The sequence below is a fragment of the Amaranthus tricolor genome, chromosome 17, assembly GCF_026212465.1.
Source record: "Amaranthus tricolor cultivar Red isolate AtriRed21 chromosome 17, ASM2621246v1, whole genome shotgun sequence".
In the NCBI taxonomy this organism is placed as follows: Eukaryota; Viridiplantae; Streptophyta; class Magnoliopsida; order Caryophyllales; family Amaranthaceae; genus Amaranthus; species Amaranthus tricolor.
In genome coordinates, this window is record NC_080063.1 from 13,927,588 (window position 1) to 13,942,796 (window position 15,209).

At 26.4% G+C, this 15,209-nt stretch overlaps 1 protein-coding gene across 1 annotated transcript; it reads left to right on the plus strand.

The window, feature by feature from the left end:
- The first annotated feature begins 1,594 nt into the window (after positions 1-1,594).
- LOC130804540 (glutaredoxin-C6-like) lies at positions 1,595-2,653 on the plus strand. The gene has a single exon (XM_057669008.1). It carries the CDS (start codon positions 1,845-1,847, stop codon positions 2,241-2,243), a length of 399 nt encoding a protein of 132 aa, XP_057524991.1. The 5' UTR covers positions 1,595-1,844; the 3' UTR covers positions 2,244-2,653.
- The last annotated feature ends 12,556 nt before the right edge of the window (positions 2,654-15,209 follow it).

Below are 15,209 nucleotides of genomic sequence, written 5' to 3' on the forward strand. Positions count from 1 at the left end.
TAATAATAATAATAATAATAATAGATAAAATTATTAAACAAAATAATCAAAACTATCATTGAAATTAATGATTTTAACGTTTATAAAATCATCAATAATGGAATAATCATGAGAAATAAGGTAGAGGATGATGCAAGGTGAAAGCCATCCAAAAAGTAAAGGAGGAGAAAAGATTAAAAAAGATTAAAAAAAGAGGAAGATAAAAAGGTGAAAAGTTAGTTAGTGAATAATGATCTAAAAATTAATCATCAATCGATCCAACACACAATCATATTAGAGTTTTTTTAAGAAAAGAATCAAATTAAAGTTAAAAATTGATGCAAGAAATTTATAGTTAATTTAACTTTGCAATATAAATTATTAAAAATGTTTTCATTAATTTCTTAGATTTTTATACAAAATTTCTCTTATTTTTTTAATCAATTTTAATTCAATTCATATAATTTAATCTTCTCAATATTATTAATTATTATGTCAAAATCTATTGCTAAATAATCATAGACAAGGGAGTATTATAACAGTTTGACCATAGTCACGTGTTTTGACTGGTGTGATTAATTCTCCTTTTCATTTTCATCCCATCTTTATATTCTATCTAAATGAAGGTAAATCCAATCACTTTATTTATTTTCTCTTTTTTTTTCTTAATTTCTTTCAATTCAAACAAATTATAATAAAAACTCAAAATGACGTTTATGAATATCATTACTAATATTTAAAATTATTTAATGTTAATTAGATAGAAAAATTACTTGAAAAGATTTCATTATGATCAAACATCTCTTACTTTAATTAATCTTTTCGTTGTAAAATTAATACTTTTCCATCCACTATCATATGAATAAGTTGTTAAAAAATTATGAAAAATTATGAAAAAATATGCATTTTTGAAGGTAAGAGATCCATTACAATGAAAATAATATAACACATTTTATTAAAAATAAAACTAAATTTATTTCATTTCATCATTTATTATTAGTAGTTTAGTACTATCAACCAAATACCCCATTTGAAAATTATAAGAAATGTTTAGCAAACAATTAATAATTAATAGCCGATAATTAATTGGATTAATCTTTTAACTAAATTGATTTTAAATACATTGATAGAAGCAACTTATTGTAAAATAATTAGTTAATAGTAACAAAATATTTAAACCAAGCTAATTTGCCAACGAATTAGCATCACATGCTTTAAGCACCCAACAACCTATTTGATCACATTTTTATTTTCAAACATAACCCCATCATTTTTACTATTTATATTTTCTCATTTATTCTAAATATTTCATGACTTTAACCCATCATACCCAAAAATTTTTAATCTTTGTATAATTTAACAATAACACAAATTATGTACTCTCTCCGTCTCATTTATTTTAATCAATTGTCATTTTAGTTTACCCCACCCATTTTGTATTATTCCGTCCTCTATTTTCTTTTAATTTTATTCATACATTTTAACATTCTTTTAATTTTATCAACATAATTTATTTTCTTTCTTTATCTATTATGAGTAATTTTTTTTTTTTCTTAAAAATCACAAGTTTTCTCATTGCTTCTAATAAATCAGGACAAGGGAGTAGACCACTGATTGAAAACAACTACCCCAAACATTATTTTAGAGTGAAATAAAAAAAGAAAAAAAAAATGTAATTGCGGTATGATGCAAGCAAGCAAGCAATTCCCCACCATCCCAACTCCCATTAAATTCTAGAACTATTATATATATAAAACCCTCTCTCTTTCCATTTTCCATCCTCCTTCTTTTAATCCCATTCCATTGACATTAAACCCATCTTTAATTAATTCCCCCAAAAATAAATCAAAAATCATAAATAAATCATGCAAGGAGTTCAACACCCAGTAAGGCTAGAATTGACTACATCAAGTAACACATCACCTTTAGCCATCGATGTATCAGAATCAGCTGAAGTTAGGATCCAACGGTTAATAACTGAGAATCCTGTTGTCATTTTCAGCCGTCCATCTTGTTGCATGTGCCATGTCATGAGGAATCTCCTTCACACGATTGGAGTTCATCCTACAGTTATTGAGCTTGATGAGGATGAGATCACGGCTATTCCACCTAACTCCGATCAAGATTCCGGTGAAGCTCCGGCTTTGTTTATCGGTGGGACACGTGTCGGTGGTTTAGAAAGCCTCGTGGCACTTCATCTTAGTAATAAACTTGTCCCTTTACTTGTTGATGTTGGTGCTCTTTCTCTCCCCGTTTGGGTATAATAAATAATTAATATTAATAATTTTATATTAATTACTTCCTTCGTTTCTAAATGTTTTTCCGGATGGGACTAATTATATAATTGGTATGAAATTGCAAATAATAAAATAAAAAAGGAAAAAATTTCCTTTCAATATTATTAATATACTATTTTTAGGAAGTACGATGATGATTGATGATGAGCTAGTAGGGGAAATAATAATTATTAATAAGAGAATTAAAATGTAATTTTAATTTGTTGTTTTTATTGATTTGGAATTAAGATCAAGAAGAAAATATATTTTGTAATTTGAAGATGGAAAAAAGAGTGTAATAATATATATGATATGATAATATAATGAAAATAATTATAGTGTTCATTAAAGTGAAGTGTTTTTAATAATTAATTAAAAGGAAAAATTAATGTTAATAATTTACGTTTTTTAAGTAATCTCATCTTTCTAATCATTCAACATTTACTCTTAGTTAATTCAACATTTACTCTTTGTTTATTGTGACTAATTCGACTTATGTTTTAGTGTAGTGGCATCATATCCTATTATTTCATATTATTAGTGTCATGATATATTGCGGAAAAATATACGATAAATGTTAAATTATTGGGAAATAATTCAAAAAATGAGATTATTCGTGGTGAATGAGTGAAATATCAGGATTATTGATGTTAATTTTTGGTTAAATAAATCAAAATTGTTTAGGTATTATATAAATAGAAGAGAAGTGAGAAGTGAGAAGTGTGGATGATGAATGATAATTGATTAGAGGACGTGTTTGGTGATAAATTGTGAGTAGGATCTTGAATAATAATGGTGGTGTTAAGTGTTGGGTGTTGGGTGTTGGGTTTTGGTATCTTTCTTTTTAAGTTCAATCAATGCATGAAAATGGGATTATTGACTATTCCTATTTCATGTGGATCTGCTCAATTGTTCAAACCCCACCTCATCATCCCACCCCATTTAGATTCTTATTCTAATTATTTGAGAGAATTCTAGGAAAAAAAAAAAGAAAAATTAAGTGAATAAATTCTATGAGTAGATTTGTTGGTTTGACTAGATTTTCTTGTTTGATCTTTAAATTTTCCAAAAATAATTTATACCCTTAAGTATTTGATATTCTTATATTATTCTAATCAAATTTCTCATTTATTTTGACATTAATTTTAAAAAATTGAGCAAATTATAATTTAATGATAATTGTGTAAATAATTAAATCTTATGACTTATGAGAGTTTAAGTAAAAGGAAAAGATTATCAAATAAGAAGTTGAAATATTTGATGTGAATATGCTAAAAAAGAAAATGCCACATTTGAGTAGAATATGAGAAAGTATTATTTTATAATATGAGCGTAAGACATTAGAATTAACTAAGGAAAGGGAAATTAATCTTTTTTATTGATCGTGAGAATTGAATTTCTATCACAACTTCAGCTAAAATGCAAATTGAAAAATTCTCAAAATATAAAATTTGAAACTACAAGAGAATCGAATCTTGTCTTAATTAGATTATATACCACTTTTTTTGATAAGATCTTAGATCCACTATCACTCTTGTGTGTGGCCTGCTCTTTTCTCCGGTCATTTTCTTTTCTATGCCTATCTTTAGTGTTTGAAATTAAACAACCATGAATTAATCCATAGTTTACGGAAAATTAATGATATGGGGAATAGAAATTCACATTTAAAAATAGTGATGAGATTGTTGGTTCAATTTTTAGTGGTTCAATATACTAGAGGCTGACGCCATAGAATAGATGGAGGAAGAAGAGAAATTTGGGTTTGATTGATGTAAGATCATGATCATGATGATCACCTAATATTATTGTTTACATTAATAATTTGTATTTAATACTAGAAATGGAGAAGCAAAAGAAGCTTAATTTTGTCTTGTACTGCCAAATCAAGTATCTCTTAAAGGATACTCTACGTATTTGGAATCCATAAAAATACCCTTTTATTTTATTTTCAAACTCGGATATCTTGTCATGTGACAAATTCATATGCCACATTTCACATCCCCTCCTTTATCATAGAATTTGTGGAAGAAAATTTCACTAATAAATAATTCACAAATAAAAAAAGTTCATCTATGAAATTTCATTTGATTTTTATCACTAAATATCAATATAAATTTTATTAATATTATAATTATCTATACTTTTTTATTATGTCTAATAATAGATTTAGTTGAATCAGTAATTAGATTACGTGAAAAAAAGGATAATTGTATAGTACAAGGGAAGAGAAATGATTACGTGAGAATCAAACTCAATATCTTCTGATAAGTAGTACTGTATTTGTTTTCCAATTAAATAAAATTTAATTTTTGCTTTTTCATTTCTTTCATTTTACACTTTCACACATTTTTCTGCTAATATATACTCCCTCCTATTCATCCTAATTGTCCCATTTATTTTTGGGCATTATTCACTTATCAGTCTTAATTTGTATTTTACTCTTAATCTATAAATTAAAATATAGTTGAGTCGTCTTAATATAAGGATTATTAATATCAACTTTTTATAATTTTTAATTAAGAATAATTTGAGATATTAAAAGTTAAAAAATTACCTCGGTAAGTGTAAAAAACTAAATAAGACAATTAGGATAAATATGAGGGAGTATATATATATATATATATATATATATATGGAGGTATAAAGGAGTAGTTGCATCTCTTTAAAACGTGTGTGAATCGTGAAACACATAAGTATTGGGCGTGTGAAACTCAACGGTGTATTCAATAATTAAAAATCTTTTTCAATTGTTTCGGTATCTATTGCTGTCTAGTTGGTAAAAATGGCCACGTGATGATGCTTATCAAGTACTTTTCTCTTTCAGTTTTACTTTTATTACTAGCTACTAGTATATTTTAATCTAATTGTTTTATAATTTTAATTGTTTTAATTAAATATATTGATGAAAATAATTTGATATATTTTTTACTTGTCTCAATTGTTACATTATCTTCATTGAAAATGGTTCCAAAAATGTGTAATATTTCTCTCTTTTAATATCATCGACACAATTTAAACATTTTATTTTATTTTATTATTAAACCAATCATTCCCTTACAAAATTGCTATGATGTGATTATAATATAGAGACTATTATAAGAGTACCAAAATGTATAAATAATAAAATAAATTACATGTCATTAATTTTTAGTCAATTGATAAAATATTAATAACTATTATCATCTAAAATGTTTTACTGATTATTATTACATAAAATATTTTACTAATAAAATAGATACTGATCAATGCATTATTAGGTATAGTATTATTATTTTACTGAAATTAGATAAGGAATACATTAGTCTCAATGAAACGCAATTGATGTCCATAAAATCATAAAATATTGTCTAACACATTTTAAGGACATTAATAATGTTTTTTCACGTACGAATCTAGATGCATAAAGCGGAATTGCAAGAAACTATTTCTTAACATCTAAACAAGACTATATGCATATTATCATAATATGAATTATTAAATATAGAAAAATATCAATGAATTATTAAATATAGAAAAATATCATACCCTTGATGCGTGAATTTCTCGTTATATAATTGATTATAAAATTAATACACCGAAATAGAGAGAATAGAACGTTAAATGTCGTTCTTCTAATGTTGATCCACAAGTATCGAACGGATCACTACGCATGCTAGTACAGAATAAGAAAATCTCTTTTCTTTATATTTTAAGTGAAAAGTATGAGTGTATAGTGAATACTAGAAATGATAAAGCTTATGTAAAGGATGAACAAAGTACATCTATATATATACACAATAAGTTTGTTATAATTCCTAATCAAAACACACAATTAAATCACTAGTAACTCCTTAGATTTCAAGTAACACTTATGATGAATCAATACATGCTTTAATTCAATTAAACAAATAATCAATCTATGTATAACTCCTCATACTAAGTATCCAATGAACATCTTATGTTCTTGGTGTAAATATATATCCAATCGATTACTTATATGTGTAACCTCATATGACCCGATTATAATATAATATTAAACTAATCATATTCAAATATAGATTATAGTTGCTTTCTATCAAAATACTATGACCATTGAAAATAATCCAATGTATTTTATCATTATAATTCATTCCATTTATATATAGTAATTAACTTGATGATCAAACTAGGCTAATTTCCTTCATTTTGGACAAAATCTATGTATAGATCAATTAATTTAAATGTTAAATTTGCAAATTAACTTTATATATACCATAAAAAGATAATTATTACATGTTCAAGATGATTCATACACATGCATTACTTTATTTATGGTAGATAATAAATAACAATTTGATTCTGAATTATGTTTAAATAATTAACTTCTATTTGCTACATCAAAATTGTTTGATCTAACTTTTAACTTAATAAAAATGAATTAATATGAAATTTTAAGCTCCATGAGTTTTACAATAATGAAGGACGTAATATATAATTAATCAACTTGCATTAATAACTCATACTACAGTATACTTTTGTCGCATATATATTCATGTGATATTTAACGTCTAATGAAGTCCATTCAACTATGTCACTCACATTTTGTTGGGATATCTAGAGAATTAAAGAAAAATAAATGGAAGAAATTTAGAAGGATATATTTTTTCTATCTAAATAATAATTTTGGAAGAAAAGAATCCGAAAAGATAAGTGAATTGAAATTAAAAGAAATAGTTTCTAAATTTTGTTATGGACAAAGTTTTTCGGAAGTGAAACTATTGTAAAAAAAAATGAGTTTTCAGTTCAATTTTTCTTCCTTCTCTCCAAAACAAACAACATAAATTTTTCTTATTTTTGTCTCCTCTTCCTTTCCCTTTCCCTTTCCACTCTTCTCTTCTCTTCCTATCTTTTTCATACTATATTATTATCCAAACAAATTAAATCGTAAATGTTTCATCTCTAATAGTGAATAAACAATAGGGAGAAAATATAAAGATTGTGTAGATGATTAACACGTAAGGAGGGTATTAAGGTGTCAATTATTATTCACGTGTGATTTATTCACATCAAAAAAGAAAATAATATATACCATTTTATAAACTTAATAAATAACGCCTAATATAGCTTACTTAGTTTTACCTCGTTTAGGGTCCCTAAACTCATTTCTTATAATAATCAAACAGAATTTCTAAGAAAGAAAGTCAACAATCTACTCTAATCCATACAAGGACTTGTAGGAAGTTGCAAGGAAGCAAACTGTATTAGCATACTGAATGTTCAAGTGAATTATGATTACGTACATACAATTACGATAAATCTCACAACTTTAACCCGTTGACACTCCTACTTGCGCATTCTGTCATTCTTTTGGTAGCCGATGTTCCAGTCACCCCAAAAGGCGTTTCATACAATGATAGAGGGTTCTCAGAGCAAGAGGGTCGACATGGATAGAGGGATGATTAGAAATGTTTATTCGAGTTATCGGTCGATTTTGAGTCAGCTGTTTCGGGTCGGTTTGATATATTTTTATTCGGGTGTCTTGTATGTCCATACTAATTTTATGTAATTTACAAATCATTTTAAAGTTCGGTTAATGCCAAGTTCGGTTACAAGGTGGGAAAAATATTAAATTGTCAAGTCTGTTTTGAACAATTTAGTGAAATCTTGCTCATAACATTAATTTTAAACAATCTCAAATATACATTGATATATATTCCTATAAATAATATATTTGTTAAAAATATAAAAAAATAAATTATTTAAGTATTTTTAATTGTTGATTGAATTTTTATATTACTCTATAAAATTTAAAATATTTATTGTTCAAAAAATTCCACGTAGTAACCTTGAATTATTATTTTTTCCACTGGGTAGTCAAATATTTTTTTAATCCATTTTTGTTTAATTATGATATTATACATTTATATTGTAGCTTAATTATAAACACCATATTTAAAATGTACTGATAATTATTTTTATTAATAGAGAAATAAAAATAGTATTTTACCTTTTCTCTATAATGAAAGTCTAAAACAAGCACATGCATGCAAATGTAATTTAGAAGATGGGATGGCCTACCGAGTAAATTGGGTGCTTCATATACTAAAAGATTCAAAAGTGCACAATATGAAATAAGGATCTTTTATGAAGTATTTATATTTATTTAAAGGCTAAGATTAATATTTATGTGAAGGGACAAGAATAAGTTTGTCATCATGCTAAGAAACACCAAAAACAATGGAGTAATAATGTAGCCAAGCACTTTGGACTTTAGCTTCATTTTTAAGAGTTTCCACAAATGCAACTTGCATATTTACTATTTAGTGGGTCTAAAACACACACTTGCATTCAATCCAAGAAGCTAAGAGTCTATGGAATTTATAATTATGTATTTTTTTTCAACTTCTTTTTGTGTTTCTTTTGATTATGATGTTACTTTCATTGTATTTTTGGTCTCATGGAATGCCTCAAAAGTTGATTCAATTGACAAGATTTTTTTAAATTTTATGTGAAAACTATTAGGGCAAATCCAATCGTAGATTTATGGTTTCTTAACAATATATATTAGAAATATAATCAAGTACTCATATTGTCTAGGATAGTTATATATATTATACTCCCTACGTCCCATCGAATTTAAAGCATTTTCTATTTTTGTCCGTCTCACTTAATTTGCATCATTTTTATTTTTGGATAATGACCCATCACTTTCTTTTAATCTCATCCATATATTTTAACTCTTTTTTAGTTTCATCCACACAATTTATTCTCTCTTTTCATTTATTACCACTTTTTTATCTTCAAATACACATGTTACTCTAGGTTAATTTTTTTCTCACAAACTTCTAAGGGTAAAATACACATGTCAGCATCAAACGTTTGTTTCCACTAATATAAATCAAGTTATTTTTCATAATAAACATTAAGTTTTTCATCATAAATATATATTTCAGATATAATATTTAATTATATATATATATATATATATATATATATATATATATATATATATATATATATATGTATATATATATATATATATATATATATATATATATATATATATATAAGTATTAAATAAGCTAGCTATAATATTCTACTTCTTTCAGATTTTGTATTAGTAACTTTTTTGTAGAAAACAATAAGATGGCAAGTCTAGTTAGTTAAAAAGGATTAGATTCCCATCTATGTGATTAATATTTTTGAATTAAGTTTAAAAAATTAATCGATATAATATAATGAATTTTGGTTAATTAGAAAAATAATCAATATAATTAACTAATTTTATCAACAACTGTTAATAAATAAAAATTAATTTAATATTGTATTTTATATAAAAATTACATTATTAATGTTTAGATTTTTCCAAATGTAATTCTTCAAGGAGTAGTATTTATGATGATTTATGAATTGCATTTGCATACATTGAGTTTATGTTTGGAAACTCATTCTATTTTATATCAAGTTTTAGAATTTAGAATTTTAATTTGGAATTCTAATACATGTTTTGATTCCACTTGTTGTGATTGGGGATCGTTAAATTAATTCCGTATTGTATTAGCATGACTTTACATATTCACATCATCTTAAATTGAAGATGTTGAGGTGAGTGGGGTTACAATAGGTCGAAAGTGTACTTAGCTTAAAGATGAAAATTTCTATCTAATCAAAAAATCTCCAACCAATTGCAATGCCTTATTGAAATACAAAATGATAGTAATATACATTATTTAAATTTCAACAATTAATTATTTATTAATATTTTTAAAACTCTCATATAAAACGATGTCGCAATTAAAAAAAATGAAAGATTTATTTTTAACAATGAAGAACTATATAAGTATATTGACCGGTCGACAACCACATATATAATTTATGCTGATCTAGAATAATATGAGAAATATTATCTAAAAAAGATAATAATATGAGAAATATTGATATAGATTTACATAGGTCATTAATTATTGTCATTGTGATATTAATAGCTACATCAACATGACTAAAGGAACACAAGATGATCATCCAATTGCTAGTAAAGTAATCAACAAATTAAGCCTCTCAAATTTCATTATTCTCTTTTGGGTTTACATCAAATATAATAAATTTATAAATTAATTATCCTTAAAAAGTAATAATACAATCAAGACAGTAATCATAAAAGATCAAAATTTCTAATGACATAAATAATAATATAAAGACAAATGATCTACTAACCTAAATGCCGATTAGATTTTTAATAATTGTAAATAGTGAGTTAGTCTTATCATTATCTTGTATGAGTTTATAAATTGTGAATTAACATAACAAGGTAGCCTAATAATCACTCAATGTAAGAAGTGTGGTGAATTATGGGATATTGAGGTAGGGTTTGTGAAAGATTCTTTTGTGGTATAATTGGCTATATTGTATCCAATTACCTCCATTACAAGCCCTCACTTATACCAGCCCATTCACATTCCGTGGTTGATTGAAGTTGACCCCCTGTGGACTGACTCATGTGGATAAAGTGTTCAATTCTCCAAAATAATAACTAATTAATACTCGACTATAATAAAAATTTTATTATTTTATTTTGTTATTTATACTAAAAGACAAAAATATAAAAGTGCTAAAATAAAATTAATTTGGAAATATGTTGTTATTGATAAGGTTGTCTCAATATAGATTGTTAGAAGTGAGTCTCGTCTTTGCAATCTAGTCTTTCTTGCAGTCAGACCACTCCGACGCCCAAATTAGTGAGAATATAAGTAGAGTACCTAGCAAGCGCAATTCTTGCTGCATTGTGGCTCTGAATTTGAAGGAACTTAGTTAGAATTTGTTTCTGACATGACCTTGGTTAGTACTTTTGTCTTCTTACAAGAGTAAATAAAGTTATCTAATGCAAAATGATTGAAACCAACAAGTGTTCTTCATTCTCAATGAATATTGCTCAGACAGAGGTTGAGTTCTATTGCAAGTTTAGCAGATAATTAGATTCCTTGAAAATGGTGAATAATAGAGTATTTATATGTCATCATTGACTTGGAGCCTACAGACCCTAATGAATAATGATATTATGAAATGTCCTATTTGAGCTTGGGTTATATTGTCATCTACATCTTTACGCGTGGCAACTTCTCATTGGCAATGCAGAGGGGCATTGAATACAAAGAATAACTTTTACTCGTTTTGGGGAATCTTCTACGCTTTGTTAGCAAAAATATTCTTCAGTCACATTATTAGGCTGAACGAAGTACTATACCAACATTGTTCCTCTGGGACTCTTCATTTATTATTCTCTTCTTTAGGAAATTCGGTAGAGATATTTCTAGCTAAAAATGAGGGTTTTGCTTTCATCACCTTGATTTAGACGCATATAATTAATATTTATAATTTTCTTGGATTTTGTCTCACTACAAGAAAATAAGGCATTTTGTAACGGAGTTTTTTTACTTTTTACAACGTTTAAAAGCATCAAAATATACGATGACACTTCAGTAAAGCCTCATCATTTCAACATTGTTTTATACTAACAACTTATAAAGCGTTACAATTCACACATATTATGACGCTTTTTACAATTACAGTTTGTTTCTTTTTGCGACACTTATTCACGTCATGATTTGCATTTGTGATGTCTTTTTCTAGTCACTATTTCTCTATTGTGCACCAATTTTATTTGTCAAAGTGTCAGTTTCTGACTCTTTTTAACGTCACTATTTGTCTTTTTTGCGATGCTATTAGCATCGATTATTTGCAATTAAGTCATTTTTGAAGTATATGTTTAATTTGGCTATTTCTCATACCTACATTTGTTTTATCAGAAATTGTCTTTTTTATCAAACTATATGATATCAATATCCACATTTTTTCCTGCTTATTTCAAATTATTATTTATATCTTTTTCAATGTATCATCATTTCCACTTGCCACACTTTGTTACATCACTATGATCTTGATGTATACACTAATTAATACTTCTATAAGTTCTATTTTTCAAAAACTTTTGGACTTTTACTAGTTTTTGTTGGAAAAAGAAAAATATATAAAATATTAGTTATATGATATGATGTATAATTTTTTCATGAATTTTGCTTTAAAATTGAAGGATTAATTTCTATGTATGCTTAGAAAATACTAAGAGTTAGGAATAACATGTTACACTCTATGAAATTTACACGCTACATATCATTTCAATACCATTATTTAGTGCCAATAACCAAACAAGCTATATGTGAAATTCTAATTACTTTTTAGTCTCAGTATCTCTAAATTTGCATCACCAATGCTAGATGCAGAGGCGTATAATAGATCGATATGAACATCATGAGCTGTCCCATAATAAAACCAGTTGTTGCTGATACCTTCTTCTCGGTTCCTTCTTCTCCTTCTTCCATAACATATAAGTGTATGGTAAAAAATTACACATTAAGAAGATTCTAATAAGAATGTACATGAATATATTTTATCTTGAACATATCTTTTAAGAACTTTATAGAAGTTAAATTCCTTATAATACCTCGACCCCATCAGACTATCAGTGACTACCTATGAATGTTGTAGATTGGCCTTACAAACAAACACAAATCTTTTCAGCATACTTTGGCCTCTTATGTGCGCACCCATAGAATACTTATCAGGAGGCCTCCAAATCATAAGATTATTGCTCTTCACCAAACACGCTTAAGTGCAGAGTTGTTATTAGCAAATGAAAGAGAAGATGCACATGTTAATATGCGTAATCTATCAATTATTTTTTAAAGCTCAAACCGACAGGAATATCACATTCTTCTTTTAAGTATTTTAATTTCTAAATAAAAAGAACATTAAAAAACGGAATACACATTGACGATATAGACGGGTAAGAGTTAAATGTCATGTACGTGATGCAATTTAGTCGTTACTATCACTACTTAACGATAAAATAAAGTTTTATTCATATTCTTTTTCTAAGTGGTGCAAATACATATTTATGTTATTTTACACTAAAATAGCCTAACTATTAAGAAATAGATATGAAATTGGCATACCCTTCCATTTTCATGTATATACTATCCAAATGAAGAAAATCTTATGTTAATTTTGTCTTCCTTTTAACGTAATTGGCTTTCTCTACATAATATATATATATATATATATATATATATATATATATATATATATATATATATATATATATATATATATATATATATTTGAAAATTTTATAATACATTTTGAATATTTTCAAATATTTAAATAAAATTTAAGAATCATAACTACACATGAAGCGTATCATTTATGCACATCGTAATTGCCTTATTAATAAAAACATGTAGTCTTAACTCTATCTCATTTGTTTCGCATTATTTTTAATTAAATTATAATATGATCGAGAGTTTCTTTGTTCGACATAATTACAAAATAGATGATACATAATCTCTTAGTATAACATAGCATGAAGGTATAAAACTCTAGAGGGTTACAAATTAAACCTAAAGTTGTTCCAACACACAACCATAGTTAGTTCCCTATTTGGGAAAAGAAAGAAGTGATAGAAAGTGGGTATTATTATGATTTATGATGATAGCTTTAACCCCACCATCCATATTCATTTAGAAAAAAGAGATCCATCTTCCAACATGGTGGTTAAGTGATGACAATATGATCTTTAAAAAAACTAACCACAAAAGGTCCACAACCCCACACCATATAAGGTTTGTGCATCTCCTTCACATATTTATCCAAAATAAGTAAAATAGACTAAAATAATTAATACCGTTGAATGATATTTTGTTATGCATAGGTAGAAGTGTTTAAAACAGACATGATGACCCGAAATTTATCGGACGTTATTACCAAATTGAATGTGATCCAACTTTCAAAATGATTTACAATTTGTGTAAAAAATAATATAGACAAAATTTAATTTCAAACTGATATAAAACATTTAACTCAAAATCAAACCGATGACCATAATGATCACTCTATGCGTAAGAACGTCATGCAAAGGACATTTACAATGCTACAAAACAGTGAGACCCACCTTGGAATCTTTTGGCAACCTAAAAGAATCTATATGTCGAATCTTTTTAACATAGATCTCCCCACATCACTAAGTTTTTATTTTAAACCTAACTTTTGTGTCCCACTTAGACTCTCTTTTCTTTTTCACCTTATTGCATCACCAAACTAGCAAAGTCCAAAACTTTTGGTAAATCTTTTTTTTTTATTTTTTCTTTATTTATACTCCTAACTAATAAATATTCTTTTATTTCCATCTTTATGTGTGAACCCATCCTATGTTTTCATTTTTCCATTGGAGGGTTTCCACTTTGCATTTACACTTTGTTTGTAGGAGTGTTCACTTCTTTCTCCTCTCCTCCCCTCCTTTGTTATTCATTCTTTAAATTAACCCACTTTCATTTTCTTTAAAAATAGTGAAGTTAATTTGTTATTTTTAATATAAATGAAAATACTAATAAGTTAACTGAAGAAATACGAAAAAATAAATTTATAGAGATGATATTAGAAGAGAGAATGTAAAATTATTGTTAAAAATAGATGTGTAAGAGTATGACAACTCAAAATAAAATATTTTGTAAAATAAAAAAAAAACAAAAAGTAACTTGCAAGGTAATTTTGAGTGAGAACATATATAGAATTTTAGTGTTAAACTATATTTTTATATGCTTTAATTCTTATTTTGTCCATAGAAGCATATATCATTCCATTTAATTATGTCATAGAAGTATTTGTGTATGTATTTTTCTCCTATATTTTGGTTTATACTTTGTAGTGCTTCCTATGGATTTTACAATATTGATATAATTTCATGTGTTATAAGCTTTTGCAGGTGTTTCCAACGTCAAACCATGTTCAATGTTATTTCCGATCCTTCAAGACATAAAAGAGGAAATCAACGGGCATTAATAATGCAAAGCCAAAGGTCGTAGGCTAAGCTCAAACGATCATGTAGAGACGAATCTTAACTTGCATGCATAGAAGGTTTTAGCGAACCCATCAAAACTGAAAATT